Below are 18,147 nucleotides of genomic sequence, written 5' to 3'. Positions count from 1 at the left end.
TGCGAGTAGTGATGCTTATTTCTCTCGACTAGGACCCTGGGCTCGATCTCTGACAATACATGTACGGAGTTCAGTACGGAGTTCGGAGTATTATGGAGTAGACGTAGAAATGTACAGAGTATGGAGGGCGGAGTGCACATACACCTACTTGTATTTACTCCCTACCCGTATGTGCCCTCCTAATCGTACAGCTTCATGCACTGTACGGAGTATGAACTGGATACACCGACGCACGTACACTTTCGCGGAGGCACAGCACATGTTGACAAGGAGCCGGAATGACAAATGAAGCTGGACAAATGAGACGAGATGAGAAACCAGGTTGGATGGATGCTTGGAGGGTGAGGGCGAGAGGGGGCTCAGGCTGCACCAGACGGCAGTAATGTTGAGCGGAACGCCTAGGCGTTTGACATGGCCGAATGAATACACCTAGGCCATGGAGCCCGCTCGGCGACACGACGGTCCCGCGGCAACTTATGATGCCTCATGGGAAGTTTGTGCCGCTACGTTCTAGCTGCCGCATTTGTAGGCTGCGGGCTGCGAGCTGTGGCGCACGGCATGGCTAGTTGGGGAACCATGCGACAGACGAAAGTCTGGGGACCGTTGTCGAAACTGGCTGGGTGACCGTTGCGATGTTGACGCTCTGGACCTGGAGGACTGACAGCCGCAGGCGTGCGAGGCAGTAGGTGGTGGATGAGGCTGATGCTCCCAGCCCGCCAGACCGCACGAGGAATCGAGAAAATGACGGGATCCTACTCCGTACTGGGTAATTACTAAGTTGTAAGTTCTAAGAACGGAGCAAGCACAGTACGAGGGAGAACAAGGTGCGTGGAAGAATGCATGTATCTGCCCGTGCCCAGATGGCGGGTAGGTACATGCACAGTACGGCGCGCTGCAGCGCATCATCTATCAAGTTCTTGGCAGAGACAGGCAGACCAATTCTGCAAGGCAACGGAGCTAGGCAGCCCTACTATTCTGCAGCTGTTCCTCATCAGCTCGGCGGTAGAGCAAACTTGGCGGCGGAAAGAGTGCTTGCCGTCTTGATGCTCGCTTACATATCCAATACAAACACGACACCTGTTGCATACAATGTGACGGCAATCATCATGCTCGGGAAGATGCAGATGAGATACCTAGGTCCGGATGTCTCGAGCCTCGGCGCTTGTCACCGCAGCAGGCAAGTACCAATCAAGCACTGGTACTGTACACAGTGCTCCGCGCTCGTGAAATGTATGCCCGACATGCACCCCAAACACGGCCAGGAAGTGAGATGCCGACGCGCCAGCAGGGAGAGGAGCACGTTTGAAAATGGCATATTCATTTTGCTGGCATGCACATCGAAAGCTACCCCTGGAGTCCAAGTGTGACAGCTGTATTCCGTAATGCGTAGCAGATCATCACTACAGTCAGGTTGGCTCGGAGGAGGGGACTCGCTTGGGTGCGTGGACGATGTCTTTGAGGGACGAATGAACAACGAGTACATACCTAGTACCATGAGTAAATGTACGTACGAAGCCAGTCGTAGTATTCATATACTCCCTCAGTCTCCGTGCATAGCAAGTACTTGTATATCTACCCAATAGAGGCGCGGCAGTCCTTTGCAATCACCTGCACAGTACGAGTAGGCACGCAGTACGCATTATCAGGTACCCTGGACAAAGGATCGGGTACCTGTGCCTCCAGCGCCCCCTCATCGAGAGTCGAGACAAATAGGAAAGTGTATCCCAGCGGTCTCGGTCAACTTCCTCGTCGCCATCCAGTGCCGCTCTTTGCTGGCTCGCACCCGGAATCGTTACCCCGGTTGTTTTCATCTCCCCGGTTGTTTTCATCTCCCCGGCTGCGTTCATCTCCCCGGCTGCGTCCATCTCCCCGGCTGCGTCCATCTCCCCGGCTGCCCCCTCTTCCTCTTTATTTCTGTCCCGCTCCCACCCTGCCGTGTTTCTCCTGATGGCACAGACTCTTCTTGCATCCATTTCTCCAGATCAGTCAGTTGTCTCTTCTCTCACTCTCCTTGGCTCCTCCATCCACCGTAAGCCCACCTTGCCTGTGTGCCTTGCCTGTCTGCCGCCGCAAGCCCACCCCCCCCCAACCCCCTTTCCCCGTGGCACCTTGCTGCCCACGGGAAGAATGGCAACGAGGTCGTGACCAACACCTGCCTGCGAGAACTCGTACGTACTGACCCGAATTTTCGGGTCGAACCTTTGGGTCCTACCATCGACCTCGCAACTCGGCCACTGACAAGTCTTTCACGAGCTCAGGAAGCGACCAAAGGCATCCCCTCCCCTCCTCCGACTGACGCCTTGCCGCCGAGACGACGCGTTACCTGTCTAGCTGTCTCGTCCCAAATTCTCTCAGATCTTGTTTTCTCTTCCACCGGGGTAGGACATCCGTCGTCCGCGACTCCCTCACCCTCTTGTCGTCTCGTGACGGACTCCACCACTCTCAGTGCTGCTGTGCTGCAACCTGGTTCGGCCAGCCCGAACGCTCGGCTGACAGGAGATCGGCATCGAGGACTGCCGTCCGCATCACCTAGCATTGAGTTGCTGGCTGGTTGTTTCCGCACGCGTCGATACGATCACGGCACTCTCCCCTGCGGTACTGCCGCTGCTTCACAATTGGCTCGGAGCTCAGTTCCGAAGGCTATTCATCGGCATCTCGGTCGGATCGGGACGACGTAGACGCGCAAGATCGCATACCTGCTGGCTCCCGCATCTCATGGACGGCACGCTGAGCCTTTATCGTCCGGCAAAGCGCACCAAGCGCGATGCATCATGGGACGTCGACAACACCATCCACCAATCGTCCGAAAACGGGCGGCAGCATGCAAAATCGCTGCCCTCGTCGTCTTGTCCCGATTTTGCCCAGGGTTCGACTGCCTTGCATGCCCACGACCCTCGGCAGGAACATCACCAACAGGAGCCTCGATATCAGCAGGGACCCGAGCATGCCGGCGTGCTTGTCATGGCTTCAACGCCGACCCCTGAAAGCCAGAACCGCTCCTGGCTCCTGGCCCGGTCCGGCATGCATCATGACTCGTGGATGTGGCCTGCCTCACCTCAAATGCCTCCGCATCCGCCCATTGTTCTCACCCTGCAGCCATCACTACCAGCTGACGGCCTTCCCGTTGGTGTCAGCGCCGACGTGCCCGAATCCACAGTGTTACCGCCATCCAGTTCTCAGGCGCCGTCCTTGCCTCACTCTGGTAAGCCTTCCATAGTCCCTTTGTACGGAGTGCATCTGCCATTAGCCTCTCCCATATTATTCGTCCACCTACCAGTTCCACCTTGCCTCCGGCTCACCTCTGGCTCTACGGCTCGTAGGCCTGTCTTCTTGTCCCTCACACATGGGCGTCATCATTGGCATTTGTTCCCTGGCCACCTTGCATGTTTTCATTTCAACCCCACACCCGTCAGCAAGCACCTACTCGCATTGCCCCCGTCATCTTCATCTCTCCACATCAGCCACTGCCGTCCATCGATCCTAGTCCCTCCACCCACCTCCATCGGCTCTTCGTGCACATGACCATTTCACCTGCCGTGAGGAGGAGAGTGCAATACCACCCCAAAATGAACTCTCACAAGCCCCTCAACCGACAGAAATGTCCTGCTGAAGCCATGATTTGTCATGTCGAACCACAAGGGATATATCAAGTCCATACACTGAAGATAGCTTAGGAGTCACCGCCGTCGACGTAGATCCCTCTGCGAGCCCGTCTTCTGGCAGCCTGATATATCCTCATTCGCAGAAACATCCACATCATCTGCTGGAAGAGACTGACATCTTCGGTGCCAACGATTTCCACCGGTTTCCCACCACCCATCAACCTCCTCGATGGCCTGCTGGTCGGAACATTCTCCTCAGTCCCTTCAAAGACTGTGTGGGCAACTTTGGCCAGAATCACAACCATCGATTCAACCGTCCGTCCGATGGTAAAGTTAATGGTTACATCAAGTTCAATTGGCCCAAACAAAGGCCCTCCGCCCCCCCATCATTGGACCGCCCTTTGCCGGGCGCAATCTCCTCGGATGGCGTGAAATCGGCGGTGCCATTTTTCAAGCCGCGCACACGGTCAAAATTCATGACCAAATTTGAGTTCAACTTAAACAACTCGTCAACCGCAACCTCGTCAACCGCAACCAAGATGATTGCCCCTGATTTTGAGCATCCCGATGAGGATTACACCGCGCTCCTCCACGGCCCAGTTTCCTCTGAGATTTCTGCTGTCTCTGGAGTGCAGTACGGCCCGGATTTGCCCGAGGCAAAGCCGAACCAAATGGTCACGATTGGTGCTCCCCAGAAAGTACCAGAGCTGTTTGGATTAGACGCCAAAATGGATGCCGTCGATCGGAGGTTCTGGATGTTTTGTATGTTGCCCGAAAACCACCAGATCATGTCTTGCGCCTTCTTGCGATGGTCTTAACGCCCCATGCTGACAGCACAAACCAAACAGACATTAGAAACTGGTGTCCTGGCAGGAGCGTCCTCGAGGAAACAAACCTCTGGCTCAAAGATTTTGCTGCCATGCACAAAAGTGACGGTGTTCGCGCAGCGGTGCAGAGCCTCGCTGGAATATACATATATGATTATCAGCCCACCGACACGGTTCGGACAAGAGTCAACGAGAGGTTTCACGAAGCCGAATCACGATTAACATGTCTGTTGGAAGACCCGATGACTGGTCGCGACGAAGCCCAGGCAAATGAGCTGATAACCATTGCAGCAATACTATCCATGCAAGACGTATGCTTCCCCTAAGTGGATGATGAACACACCTTGCATGCTGTTGAATTGAATGCTTACATCTATGTTAGATCGTATTGACCGAGCGCCGATTGAGAAAACCACATAACCCTCGCTGGCTGCTAGGGTTCAAGCAAGGGGAAGCGTTTTTGCACGCAACGGATAAAGGCTTGCGGTTCTGGAACCGGTCCAACGCTCAAATATCATCTCTGCGCGTCTCTCAGTCCATCATTGTCGGCCGGGCTGTAATACTGGCGCAGCCCATGATGATGCTGCCTCCACCGCATGAATTCAACCCAGAGCAAGAGGTATCCCGCTTCGGTTGGCTTCTATATGGCACCGAGCAAGACATGTATCAGATCCATGGGGGCTGTGGTTTTTCCAAAAAGCTCCTCCACATCATCAGCCAGATCACGTATTGCGCGGCGCGCTTGCAGCAAGACCCGGAGAACATTATCGTGCCCATGACGACGCAATACCTCCTCGACGAGCTTCTCCAAATGAGACAGGGTACTTATGAAGTCAATCATTGGGATAACTCAGAGCCTCCAGAGTCATTCATGCTATGGGGGAGCGCAAAGGCCGGGCCAACTGTTCTGGAATGGGTGCGATCGGCCCCCGACGACTATGAACTAGAGTCGTCCGTAGAGATGACATACGTAACAGCGGAAGCTTGGAGATTGACGGTCATCATATACCTGAAATGTCGCGTCTTGAGGTGAGTACCATGCCGTTTCGATATGATGGAACGATGGAGAGACTCACGACAATGGAAGGCTCCCCCGAAACCATCCGGACGTGGTCGAAAACTTGTCCGACCTGGCAAAATGCATTCGGATAATGCCCACATCCGGTTATATCTTTACGGCACAGGCGCCCCTGTTCCCGGTATTTCTTCTGGGCATGTTGGCAACGAAATGGGAGCACAAGCAAGTGTCGAAAACATGGTTTGACGAGGTGATTTCAACGCCAGTCAGAAGTGTGAGTAGCGACCAGAGCCTTGAAACATCGGCTACCGATGCTCCATGGATTGCTAACCTTCATACACAAGAGTGTGCCACCGCTCTACGAAGTCCTTGGTCGTATTTGGCAGTGGATTGACACCGAAATAGATCAGCCGCCCTTGCCCACCAGCGTCGACGCGCAACCCATCGGCAAGAGGCATGCTTGGTGGGAACAGCTTGTCGAAAATGTCAACAACAGGGAAGATGAGGTGCTCTGCTTGACTTGAATTGGAAGAAATTACGTATCCATATAGATGTGTGTGCTATATATGATCGGATACTGGCCGAAAGTTGGCACGATCTCACTCGTGTATCGTCGGTATTGCTACCTGCATTGAAGCGCCGTTAGCAATTGCAAACATCGCCAAACAACACTGGAGGACCAGAACCAAATTTGCCGAGAGCAGACTGGAAACCATCCATTCAATCGTTCTTGCCCTTCAGCGTGAGCAGGTATTGTCCTGCCGTTACCTCATTAGCACTAAACACGCTCCTCCTGAATTTCGAGATAGGCTTACTGAAGTTGGACTGCGGAGCTTGCCACACTTTCAAGACAGCCAAGCCCGCCTGGGAACACATCAGGGTCACATCCTGCTCGGTGTACTTGTGACTGTCGAACCAATCGAACTCTTCACCTTGCTTGATCACACGGTCGTGCGCTCCGATTTTGACTTCATTTTTGGCACGGAGGATGAACCGATGCCGGGTCGCCTTTCCATCAACTCCGAGCTCAGCACCAAACTCCCAGTCGTGCTCTTTGAAGCACTTCTCGCCCAACAGTCGGTTGGCATGCTCGAGCCCATTCAAGAAGAATTTATGGTACAGATCGTGGCCCTCATGGTACGAGTTCCAAATCTTTTCCTCATCATCAGGCAGTGTGTGGCCGTCCATTCCCACAAGGAGCAGATCGCCAGGCACCATTGCATCAACCCAGTATTGGAGATGCTCCAACGCCCGAGGCCACGGGTCGTTGCAGAGGACGGAACCCAGGGAGAGGAATAGTCGAGGAGTCTTGATTTTCTCGACCTGCTTCTTGCCATCTTGAAAAGTCCCCCAGAGGCCGGCGCATTTCACAGTCGAACTGGCTGCCGGATGCTTCTCGACCAAGTACGCAACGTTGTGCTGGATCGAGGCTTTGGAGATGTCCAATGCCAAATATGTGGCAGGCTTTTGGATAGACTCAAAAACCGAAAGGAGGTGCTCTACCTTGCGAGTGTCACTTGAGTAGAACTGTTAACCTTCCATGGCGGGCATAGCGAAGAAAGGAGCTTGAAATAATCACTATACTCACCCAGCTCCCAGGTCGATCAGCGTCACTTCATCTTGAAGAAGGGCAACAAGTTCGGGGCCATGCTCTTCAAGAAGCTTGATCTCACTATGTGTTTGATAAAAACTCTCAGTGAAAATGATTTCGCTCCAAATACGCAAGCCAGCATCGTCATACAAAAGCTCATCTGGGAAAACAGGCCTTTCATCCTGGCCAAACTGGGTAGTCAAGGCTCGCCTCAGGCTTTTGGAAACCTGGGTGGCCATAGAACTGCCGCCGATATCAACAACTTCTCCATGAGTTGGTGACTGATCTGGTACCATTGTGAGACGAAAGACAGGTACAAAGGACAGATGAGCGAAGCTGGCAATGCGGCTGTGCTTGTACCTGGATTTGATATCGATCAAAAGAGTGGTTCTGTACTGGGATCGGCGGTGGATCGTAATGCGGAAGGGACGCCATCTCCTAGGATGAGTGCTCGACTGATAGTTATCCTTTTTGGACTTGGCCGTGAATCCGAAGGATTTCAAGACTGTGTCATTTAGCCTGAACAGAGCAAGGAGGGTTCATGATGCAGTGTAATCGGCAACGACTCAGAGGAACAAGCACAGGAAAAGACAAGCGACAAGAAAAGTGTACGCAATTTCTCTGGTCGGTTTGCCAGATTCGCCTCGAATCGATCGCCGCCCTCAGGCTTTGAACTTGGGAGTGCCAGAACACAGGCAGCATGACAAAGGGAAGGACAGGAACGATATCCTCAGCTCCGTGAAGAAGCGGAGGTGGCTAGGAGTAGAACGCGCGGAAAGCGTGGTTTGTATTGTACTTGTACATTAATTCTAGAGCTCAGGGCTGTCCGTTCATCTATCTATGTCTTTGTGGGTCGGTGCAAGGGGATTGTTTCCAGTAACTGCTGGTACGATCGATGGACGGCGATCTCATGGCCACAATTCACAAGGCGTTTTGGTCTGGAAAACAGGCCATGATGAAGCAGCCGAGATTGATGGCGTCTGTCCATGTGCTGCCACACACCCTGCGCACTCGTGGCCCATTTCGTTCCTTTGTTGTTGGCTAACTGCAATACAGTTCAGCCGAACAGCGGGTACCTACACGAGACCGCACTCACGCAATATCGGGACGAGTGTTGGTTCAAAGGAACAGCGAGACGGTTGGATGGAATGGAAGTAGTAACACGATTACTACGGCGAGTCCTTGGTCGCCGTAACGGTGGCGGCCGTCTGGGACAATTGGTTTGGTGTCCATTCAGCCGGTGATGCTTCCCGTCGGAGTTTCTAGATTCGTGACGGAAGGCTTCAATCCGCAAGACCGAGCCTGTCTCGTTCCCATAGCTCCTCTTCGTAACCGCCATGACGCACCCGTGCTTGGCTACACAGTGTACAAGGCCACTTTCACGACTCCCAAAACCCGGGGAAGAGATACTCGACCCTCTTCATGGCCTCGGGATTTCTGCCGTCGGGCTTGGTCATGAACTTGACGGCTCCCTGGCTCGCGCCCTCCCAATGCCTAGCCATGACGACATCGCCGTGTTCGATGCTGGCAAGCTGGTCCAGCACGCCGGCGACAAGACGCTTTGCGTTGTTTCCATTGGCTTGCATGCACTTGATGACCATGTCCACGTTGACATCCTCGGAGGAGTGCCAGCAGTCATAGTCGGTGGCCATGGCGATGACCTGGTATGCCATCTCCGCTTCACGTGCGAGCTTGGCCTCGGGCAGCGTCGACATGTTGATGACGGAGCCACCCCAGGCTCGGTACATGTGCGACTCGGCACGGGTCGAGAATTGAGGGCCCTCTGTGCTTTGCGTCAGTCCGAATGGCGAATGGTGACGTCGCCGGGCTCCTGCGGAATGGACTCACCCATGCAGATGACGGTGCCCTTCTCGTGGAGCACGACGCCATCGCCCTCCATGTGCTGGGCGCATTTCTTGACGACTTGGGCAAGCTTGGCGTCGAAAGGATCGGCGAAACCGACGTGGCCGACGATGCCTCCCTCGAAGAAGGTAAAAGGCCGAACGCCCTTGGTACGATCGATGACCTGGTCGGGAACGACAAAGTCCATCGGTTTTATCTCCTCCTGCAGGGAGCCAACGGCGGAGAAGGCGATGACGCAGCGGACGCCAATGTGTCGCAGGGCGGCAATGTTTGCTCTGTTGGGAACCTCATGGGGGGCGAACTGGTGATGCAGGCCGTGGCGAGCAAGGAAGGCGACGTTGACATTGTTGTGAGAGAGGATGTGAATCGGGGACGCGGGCTTGCCCCAGGGCGTGTCGGGATGAAGCAGGGCTACGGGGGTGAATCCATCGAGTTGGCCGAGACCTGTGCCGCCGATGACGGCGATGTGAACAGGCTCTGGACGTCGAAGAGTCAGCAGAGAAGCAGAAGCAGATATAATGGACGAGCGAAGACGACATACTGTCAAAGGTTGTCGGAAGGTTGCTCATCGCCACGGTTGCCACGGATGCTAGCCTATACTGTCGAATGAAAGCACCAAGTCGGCTGCTGCAGACAACCGAGCAGCGGCCCGAGCAGCGGCTAGTGGAGGACTGAGGGAATGAATGGCTGAAGGAATGAATGAAGGGATGAAAGAAGTCGACTGGGCGTAAACGTTCGTGATGCTTGGATTCTGTCGTGATAGCTGCAGGCCAAAAGTTTGATCAGGGACCTACTGTAGATAGAGATAGCGCAATAGGACCCCACCTCGCATAGAGGGGTAGTCGTGGGGGGTGGGGGGGGAAGAGGTGATGCACTCTCAGTACTGTACAGTGTTGTAATACTTGTGTATTAAGTAGATGTACTGTACAGTACTCCGTACTTGCATCAAACAAGTACAACTACTTCGTGCCCGGTACTGTACTTCGGGTACTGCCTACTCCTAGCAATGAATTCCCTGAATTACATACAATACTGTATTAATAGTTGGCTGGCATGGACTGTTGTACAGTTATACATTACAGTAGTACAAGGTAATTAATATACACCTTAGCATTAGTAATTGCTACTTACTAGGTACTTACCTACGTGTGTACTTAAAATACTGTACGGAGTATTAATACAGGAGTGGCGTATTGGTCGAGGCACTACAAGTACATCTACGTACTGTAATACTACGACCATTATCCGTACAGTAAGTACATCAACGTACTGTAGCATTACAGTACCTAGTACTCAGTAATACTCAGTACTCCGTACATGTACTTACCTGCTACAGTACAAAACACGAACATAGCCCGGCACAGGTACGGAATACTTTGGGAACAACCGCCAAAAGGACGTGGCTTCGGCCAGAGAGCCTGTACCCAGCCCTGACCGCTGACGACGCTGCTGACACTGGACGCGTACTAGCACGCCAGGCACCGTACAGTAGGTCCCGCCCCTAAGTTGCACTACCTCACTAGTGGGTGCGATCAAGGTAGTACGCTGGAAATGTTCCTCCGTCGGTAATTCGTACAACCCAAGAAATTTCGCCGCCTGACCCAATTCTTTTTTAGAACCGGCTTCAACGTCACCTCCTTCGCTTGCTCGCTTGCTCGCCTGCTTCCTCTCCTCGAGCCTCGTTCGCGTCAAAGAGTCGATGATGGAGGAACCGGCTTCGCAGGAGGCGCTGGCCCGCCTGGCCGAACTCTCGGCTCCCGCGCCCGCACAGGACAAGGCCAGCGAACGGCAGGGGGAGACGATCGAGGAGCGTTGCTTCTCGGCTGCGCTCATCTGCCTCGAAGCGCACTTCAGCCGGTCGCCGGCCATGGGTCCTCTCACGATAACTCGGGTGAACTCGATGGTGTCAAAGACTCTGGAAAAGACGCATACGCTACGGGCAACCAGGTAGGCACCGCCTCGTTCGACCTTTGGGCGCAGCCACCCACGCAGGCGCTGACTTTTGCCGCAGAGAGTCCTTGTCACGCAACGTTGGCATCTGGATCTGGCTCACCAAGATTTTTGCCGCTGCCATCCCCTGTCTCACCACCCGATCCGTGGGCCCCCTGGCGAGCCTGGACGACCCCGAGAAAGGAGTGTCTCCGCAGGAGAGCACGGCGCTCATCGTCATGAACCACGCGACCATCAAGGAGGACTTGGGGACGCTCATCAAGCTCATGCACATCGCCAGGAACCTCCTCGTCAACGCCGAGCCAGAGGTTCCGCAGGACTTGTGCGCCGCCGTCCATTTTGACCAGATGGTCTACCAAACCATCATCCTCTGCGTCAACGTCACAAGCAAGGGGTATGATGGCGAGATTCTAGACGAGGCGCAGCGGGTGAAGCTTGCCGACATCACCGAGCTATGTCAGTCTCCTCTGTTCTCCCCTGTTCCTGTCCGTGGCGCTGTGTGTGGATGGATGAGCGAGTACCGTGCTGACTGACATCTGATCTCGGACAGACAAGAAACTCCTAGTAACGTCGCTTCAACAAGCCCACAATTGGACGGCGAAGCATGATCGAAACAAAACATCTTTCTGGTTCGACGTACTCTTCGACGACGAGGTCGGTCGGTACCTCGGGCCCGACGAGGGCATCGGAGACGGCCCAGGCTTCCGGCCCGAAGTCGCCAAGAAGCAGGTGCAGAACTGGCTGGACCGCAACTCCAAAATGTGCGAACCGGCTCGCAAGCTGCTCCGGGAATATGCCGAAAATCACGCGCTGAGCCCTCCGGCAACCCTGGGGCCCATCCGTCCTTTGGCCTGGAATTGGCTGCCAAACGACACGGCCCCTCGTCCCATAGACCGGGTCGAGGGTGTCGATAAGATCCACCCCGTCTGGAAACCGGGCGAAAGGGACGCGGCTGCCCAGGATCGAGCCTACGGCCGCGTGTCCAGAGAGATCGACACCTGGTGGCTTCGCGCCCGCGACCCCAACTACGAGGCGTGGGTCATCGGCATGCCGTCGGTCGAGTTTGCCCAGTCGCGGACCGAGCATTGCAAGAACAATCTGGTCCACCGGTACGCCCACTCCTACCGAGGCGAGCATTCACCGCCCCCGGAGGTTGTCGAGGAGGATCTATCCGAGCACGAGCACTGCCATTGCCCCGAGTGCCACGGGTGCCACCACGACGACCATCAACATGAGGACGAAGCCGACGACGAAGACGAGCATGACGACGAAGACGAGCACGAAGACGAGCATGAGCATGACCACGACCACGACCACGACCACGATCACGATCACGACCACGAACACGAACACGACCACGGCCATGACCACGGCCACGAACACGAGCACGACAACGAGGACGATCACGGCCACGATGACAAGTTGGAGGCGTGTGGTCATCACCACCATCACCACGATCACGATCACGAGTACGCGCACGACTACCCAGACGATCTGATGGACGACGACGCCGACGACGACATCTCTTACGGCGAGGGGCCCTTGACCGGCTTGCTGACCGAGGTACCCAACATCCTGGACCCGAAGCAGATCGAAGCGCTGCACATGATTGTCAAGTCCTGCATCCTGGACAACGCGGGCTCCGGTCTCTCCAGCGCGGGCGAGAACTTGCAAAAGACCCGATGTCGCATGTTCCTCGCCCTCGACTGCGGCAAGAGCTTGCTGAGGGAGTTGCTCGTCTTCATCGCCGTCTGGGACAAGGACGAGCAGTCGTTGATCTTCCAAGTCACGACGCAGATCATCGAGGCGCTCCACCACAGCGCCTTGATTCCCTACGCCTGGAATTCGCTGCGGATACCAAAGGACATCGTCTCGCCAGCCCAAACGGTGCTGCTGCGGCTCGTCAACCACATGTTCCGCGCGCGAAGCCACAACGCGCCGTCGCAGGAGGCCAAGGATAACACGAGGGACATCAAGCTCGTGCACTTCTTCTTCAGCTTCTTCCGCAGCCGCATCGTGCCCGAGTGCGCCGCCCTCATGCACCTGCAGGCTCAGATACGCGAGCAGCAGGTCGACCCGGCCGAGTTCCCCGTCGACAGCTGGGACATGGAACGCGCCAAGGATGGCCTGGCGCAGTACCTCGACTTCCTCACCACCGTGGCCGAGATGCCGAGCATGAGGCCGAAGCTGGTCCAGTGGGTGGCCGTGTACGACCTCATCACCATCCTCAGCGGCCTTGAGGCCGGCGTGCAGAAGAAGGCGCTGATCGAGCTGCCGAAGCGAGCGCCGGCGGGCGAGGGCGGGTCGGCGTTGGTCGAGCGGCCGTACGCGACATCGTCGGAGGTCCCATCGCCGCCGCCGCCGCCGCCGCCGCTGACGGAGCCGGCGTACAGGTTCCCGTGGTCGGGCATCAAGGGGCAAATATTCACCATCATCGCGACGCTGCTGCAGCCGCCGGCGGGGCAGAGCAGCCCGGGAAATGCCGAGGTGCAGATGCAGATGGTCAACTACAACGGCATCGTGCCGCTCCTGAACTGCTGCGCGTACGACGACCACAACCCGTACGCGAAGGAGCGGGTCACCATCTGCCTCAAGTGGCTGCTCGACGGCTGCGAGGCGGCCAACACCTTCTTCCGCGAGCTCGTCAGCATGGCGCCGCAGCCGAACCTCAAGCCACCGGCGGGCGGCACGACGGTGTCGACGATCAAGGTGGACGGAATCGAAGGCGAAGTCAAGGTGCAGGTGCGCTCGAGCTCGCACGCCGACGTTCAGCTCGAGGGTCGAGATGGAGGCGGTGGCGGCGAAAACAAGAGGGACATGGACGCAGACTTCTTGGAGCGCGCCGCCTCGCTCAGCCTCGGCGCGGCCCCGGTCGCGTCGCGAGGCAGCATCGAGGATGACTTTATGGCGTGAGACCTGTCCAGGTGTCGCACAGGGCACATTGCGTTTTCTTCATTGGCATGGCGCGGAGCAATCGGCAGAGCGCGGAGCGTGGGCTTGTCGAGGCGTGGCGTTGGGGAGCAGCACGTTAGCCGAGTGAGATGGGCCACATGTCGGATGGTCATGGCTAGCATTTGAAAGTTGTCTTGGCGGGAGGGATCGGTACGAGCTGTCGTTCTATTCGCATGCTGGTGGATATGTGTTCCTCGATGAATTCAAATCACGGTCCCGACCGATGCTCTCCGCAGCGCTGCAGCTCCGCCATGAATGATGCAAAGTAAAACGATATACAGGTAAGAGCAATTCAAGATTCTGAACAAACGCCGCCCCCGACCGATTGTGGATGGATGATGCCGTACCCCCATTTTCCTGGTCCTCGTTCAGGAGCCGTTCACCTGCAGCTTTCCCTCGGTCTTCTCGACGTGGTCGACAAGGTCGGCGATGGTGCAGACATTCAGCCCCCACTTGCGGGCGAACTGAATGCAGTCCTCTCCCCTCATCATGTCGGTGGCGGCACGGACGGCGCGGCCGGGGACCTCGTCGCCATCCTCGACGACTTCGCAGATGGCGGCGGCCTCGGCCTTGCCCGCCAGCCGGCAGAACTCGAGGGCCGCCTCGGTGTGGCCGGCTCGGGCCCTCACGCCGCCAGGGTGCGCCCTGAGGGGCAGGACGTGGCCGGGACGGCGGAGGCTCGCGGCCGTGGCGGAAGGGTCGGCGAGGACGCGGCAAACGAGGGAGCGGTCGTGGGCGCTGATGCCCGTAGTGACGGACTCGTCGTTGGCGTCGACCGAGACGGTGTAGGCCGTTCCGCGGGGGTCCTGGCTGACGGAGACCATGGGCGGCAGCTCGAGCGCCTCGGCCCGGTTCGCCTTGATGGGAGCGCAGATTAGGCCGGAGGAGTAACGGACCATCCAGGCCATCTGCTCCGTGGTGACGTCCTGGGCGGCGATGATGAGATCGGCTTCGTTTTCACGACCGGGATCGTCGAGGACGACGAGGAACTCGCCCCTTCCTGCGTCGAGCGTACCGTCAGCGGCTTGGTTCGAGGGCTCGGGGGGTCTCGAAGGGGATTCTCTGCCGGCTCGGAGACGATGCGGGCGCCGGCTGCTTCGTTGCTTGATTTTGCTTCGGGGGATGAAGGGGGGGGGGAGAGGGGCATCCGCTACGTACGAAAGGCCTCGATGGAGTCGGGGATGGAGTCAAATTGACCCTTGGGTATCGTGGAGTCGAGCATGCTGGCGTTTGTGTACGGATGGCAAGGTATGTATGCGTGCTCGTTGCTGCATGGGAGCGCCTGGACGGGAGAGGGTTGGTCGTCGTCGTCGAGGTCGCCGCAGAAGCAGAAGGGGACGGAGATTCAGCCTCGGCATGCGATTTCGGCAAGCGGTCTCGGCAGGCGGCAGTGGGTGGTGTGCGGCTCATTAGCGGGCGGCCAGGAGGGATTGGAATGGCCGCCGCCAAGTTTTGCAGGTGGGGTGGGGGGAGGGGGCGGAGAAGAGGGGACCTGGCGCGGCTGTACAGTACTTGTACAATGGGGTGGCAAAAATGTCGATTCAATTTGTATGAGCAGCGCCACCAAAACTGAATCGTCTCTTTTGTCAAGTGACAGTACCCTCAGTACAGGTACACCCCTGTATTACAAGTACTTTTGCACATGTAGGCGCTACTTTAGGTACTATTATGGTCCGTACAGCTACAACTACAGGACACTTTGGTGCAAGTACGTTGTACTTGCTACTACACGTAGGTACTTACTTACACGCACTCAACTACTTGCACATGCACACCTGCGATCAATGCCGCTGTTGCTGTGTACTTCATTCATACGCTGTATTTGTAGTGGATAAGTATTACGGAGTACGGGGAACACCTAGTCGACATAGGACACAGGCAAGTACAAGAACGCATCCGACCACGTACGTGCAAGTACCCCGTAATTCCTCCTGAGTACGTGTAGTTGTGTGCACTCCTCTCTCCATAGTACAGGTACCCCTACTTGGACCAACACCATCACTGATAGGCAGAGCCACTGGAGTCATGGTATGGTGAAATGAGTACTTCCAGATGCAAATCGGAGGCCCGAGGCCCAGCGAGGTCAGTGCAGAACCGAGGGTGCCATGCTCTCCGAAGGTATCACGTCTGGGAAGAGGACACATGAGATGGGATGAAAAGGTAAATTATTTGTTGCCGACCAGCGCAGCCTCGGCGGACGGTGGACGATGAGGCGTTTTGGTCAGGGGGTTGGTCGGCACCTTGTTCCCTATTGTTCATCGCCGTGGCAATAGGAGGAATAGAATGGAAGCAGCAGCCGCATGCGATGGACCAGCCCGCTTGTTGGTCATGGTGGGCGGCATTCGTCCGTCAATGGACCGACGCAGGCATTCATTCATTATTGATTGCTTCCTGGTGCGTGTTTGTTGGCGCAACGGCTCCATGCGCACAGCCTGTTGCCTTGAGTACTAGTTACCTAGTAGAGAAGGATACTGCATGCAGTATACCTGTAACTTGCAAGTTCAGTGCCTACAGTACCTTGATGCACCTGTAGCTGTAATGTGCTGTAGGTGTAGGTACTGCAAGGACTGTACTTAGGTGTAATACTGCACGTACTGTACTGTACGTAAGTACATGTATGTACAATGGAGTGCACGGACAAGCACTGCACGTGCAAGTAATACTGCAAATGAGTTCAAGTCCGGAGTACGGACAACGGAGTACGGTACGGGGTACTTGTATGTACTTGCGAGTCATAATAAATATTACAGTACAGCACATACAGCACATACAGTGCGGGCTGGTCACGTTACCTTCGCACGGCATCTTGCATCATGCACTGGAGCGGCGTTTCTTTGTCAGCTTGTCGGCGGCCCGTCAATTGCCGGCTCCGCATCATGCAATTACACGGTATTGTTATTAGCCGCTTCCATCAACTGCCAAGCTCGATAGAGCTCACTCTCGGCCGACGAGCCGACCCGCAGACTCGTCCTTCCACAGACATCACCGTCAGGCTGCACCCACTCATGCCAGCTCCCTCGTGGACGTCGACGACCGCTGCCCGTCTGGCACGGCTGCCGACGTCGCTGCCAAGGTTGCAGCCGCCTCGGACGGCGCCCTCGCACCACGGGCCGAAGCTGTCAAGCCGACGCCGATGGAGCTCGACCTTTTCCTCGGTCAACCCTGACGAGGTTTCACACTTCAACGCTCTCGCCGGCGAGTGGTGGGATCCACACGGCTCCTCGCGCCTGCTTCACCTCATGAACCCGCTGCGTCACGACTTTATCCAAAGCTGTCTGCGGTCGGAGCCACCGCCGGCTACGCCGAGCGTCACCGCCCCCCCCTCGCTCGCCTATCTCGACATCGGCTGCGGTGGAGGCATCTTCGCCGAGAGCGCCGCTCGCCTGCCGACAACCCGGAGCGTCACGGCCGTAGACCCGACGCCATCCGTCCTCGCCGTCGCGAAAGCCCACGCCCGCAAGGACCCGTCCTTGGCCGGCAGGCTCACCTACAAGCAGACGGCCGTCGAGCACCTCGAGGTGCCGCAGCGCGACCAAGACCGCTATGATGTCGTCACCCTCTTCGAGGTCATCGAACACATCGACGAGCCCGCCGCGTTGCTCGACCGCCTGAAGCCCTTTGTCAAACCCGGCGGCTGGCTCGTCATGAGCACCATCGCCCGCACCTGGCTGAGCTGGTTCACGACGAACCTGGTCGCCGAGGACCTGCTGCGCATCGTACCTCGAGGCACCCACGATTGGAACAAGTACATCAACGAGCACGAGCTGCGCCGCTATTTCGCCGGCAAGGGCTGGGAGTCCCCGCGCGTCATGGGCGTCGTCTACGTCCCCGGCCTTGGCTGGAAAGAGGTCCGAGGAAGCGAGCACGTCGGCAACTATTTTTTCGCCGTCCGCCGAGAACAGTAGCCGAGAGCGAGAAAGACGACGAAGCATCATGATACCCGAAACCCGACACCGGCGACGAACAGTCCCGTGGAGCCTCCGTACCGATACCGCCCATGTCGCCAGAGGACAAGGTTTCCCCCGGCTGGATGAGAACGGCGCTGCGTCTTTGACCGGCTTTGTGCGAGAAACGGAATGCGAGGGCAGGAGGCGTGAAGTAGAGAGACGAGGAATCGTCTGGTCACTTGACGCATATACACTCCGTGTTTCTTGCGCGCATGTCGTCGCTGGTAACGTCCTTGACATGCCCGCCATCATGCGGCAGGTCTACTAAATCATGGCATGAACACGACGACATATGCATCCGTCGTCATTTCATGCCATCGAGGCTCATGCAGGCCGATGCTAGAAAAACCTCAACATTCTCGTCTTCACCGGACCATGTCGTCTCGATTCCCGCTGT

The 18,147-nt window shown here is 56.6% G+C and overlaps 6 protein-coding genes across 6 annotated transcripts; 3 read left to right on the top strand and 3 right to left on the bottom strand.

Moving 5' to 3' along the window:
- Positions 1-2,715: 2,715 nt before the first annotated feature.
- Positions 2,716-5,971, top strand: DCS_07097 (uncharacterized protein; the record flags this gene model as incomplete). The annotated part of the gene is made up of 6 exons (XM_040804383.1): positions 2,716-3,202; positions 3,675-4,364; positions 4,451-4,740; positions 4,812-5,458; positions 5,517-5,721; positions 5,792-5,971. 6 exons carry the CDS (start codon positions 2,716-2,718, stop codon positions 5,969-5,971), a joined length of 2,499 nt encoding a protein of 832 aa, XP_040654487.1.
- Positions 5,972-6,167: 196 nt separating this feature from the next.
- DCS_07096 (uncharacterized protein) lies at positions 6,168-7,334 on the bottom strand (the record flags this gene model as incomplete). Its single annotated transcript, XM_040804382.1, has 3 exons — positions 6,168-6,205; positions 6,263-6,963; positions 7,036-7,334. The coding sequence occupies 3 exons, from the start codon at positions 7,332-7,334 to the stop codon at positions 6,168-6,170; spliced, it is 1,038 nt and encodes a 345-aa protein (XP_040654486.1).
- A 1,083-nt stretch (positions 7,335-8,417) lies between these two features.
- On the bottom strand, positions 8,418-9,470 carry DCS_07095 (uncharacterized protein; the record flags this gene model as incomplete). The annotated part of the gene is made up of 3 exons (XM_040804381.1): positions 8,418-8,821; positions 8,887-9,378; positions 9,443-9,470. 3 exons carry the CDS (start codon positions 9,468-9,470, stop codon positions 8,418-8,420), a joined length of 924 nt encoding a protein of 307 aa, XP_040654485.1.
- Positions 9,471-10,603: 1,133 nt separating this feature from the next.
- DCS_07094 (uncharacterized protein) lies at positions 10,604-13,764 on the top strand (the record flags this gene model as incomplete). Its single annotated transcript, XM_040804380.1, has 3 exons — positions 10,604-10,848; positions 10,913-11,307; positions 11,402-13,764. 3 exons carry the CDS (start codon positions 10,604-10,606, stop codon positions 13,762-13,764), a joined length of 3,003 nt encoding a protein of 1,000 aa, XP_040654484.1.
- Positions 13,765-14,171: 407 nt separating this feature from the next.
- DCS_07093 (synthase) lies at positions 14,172-15,025 on the bottom strand (the record flags this gene model as incomplete). The annotated part of the gene is made up of 2 exons (XM_040804379.1): positions 14,172-14,803; positions 14,962-15,025. The coding sequence occupies 2 exons, from the start codon at positions 15,023-15,025 to the stop codon at positions 14,172-14,174; spliced, it is 696 nt and encodes a 231-aa protein (XP_040654483.1).
- Positions 15,026-16,679: 1,654 nt separating this feature from the next.
- DCS_07092 (hexaprenyldihydroxybenzoate methyltransferase precursor) lies at positions 16,680-17,708 on the top strand (the record flags this gene model as incomplete). Its single annotated transcript, XM_040804378.1, has 1 exon — positions 16,680-17,708. One exon carries the CDS (start codon positions 16,680-16,682, stop codon positions 17,706-17,708), a length of 1,029 nt encoding a protein of 342 aa, XP_040654482.1.
- Between the last annotated feature and the right edge of the window lie 439 nt (positions 17,709-18,147).

Source organism: Drechmeria coniospora, chromosome 03 (assembly GCF_001625195.1).
Source record: "Drechmeria coniospora strain ARSEF 6962 chromosome 03, whole genome shotgun sequence".
In the NCBI taxonomy this organism is placed as follows: domain Eukaryota; kingdom Fungi; phylum Ascomycota; class Sordariomycetes; order Hypocreales; family Ophiocordycipitaceae; genus Drechmeria; species Drechmeria coniospora.
This window is presented reverse-complemented; position numbering and strand designations above follow the sequence as displayed.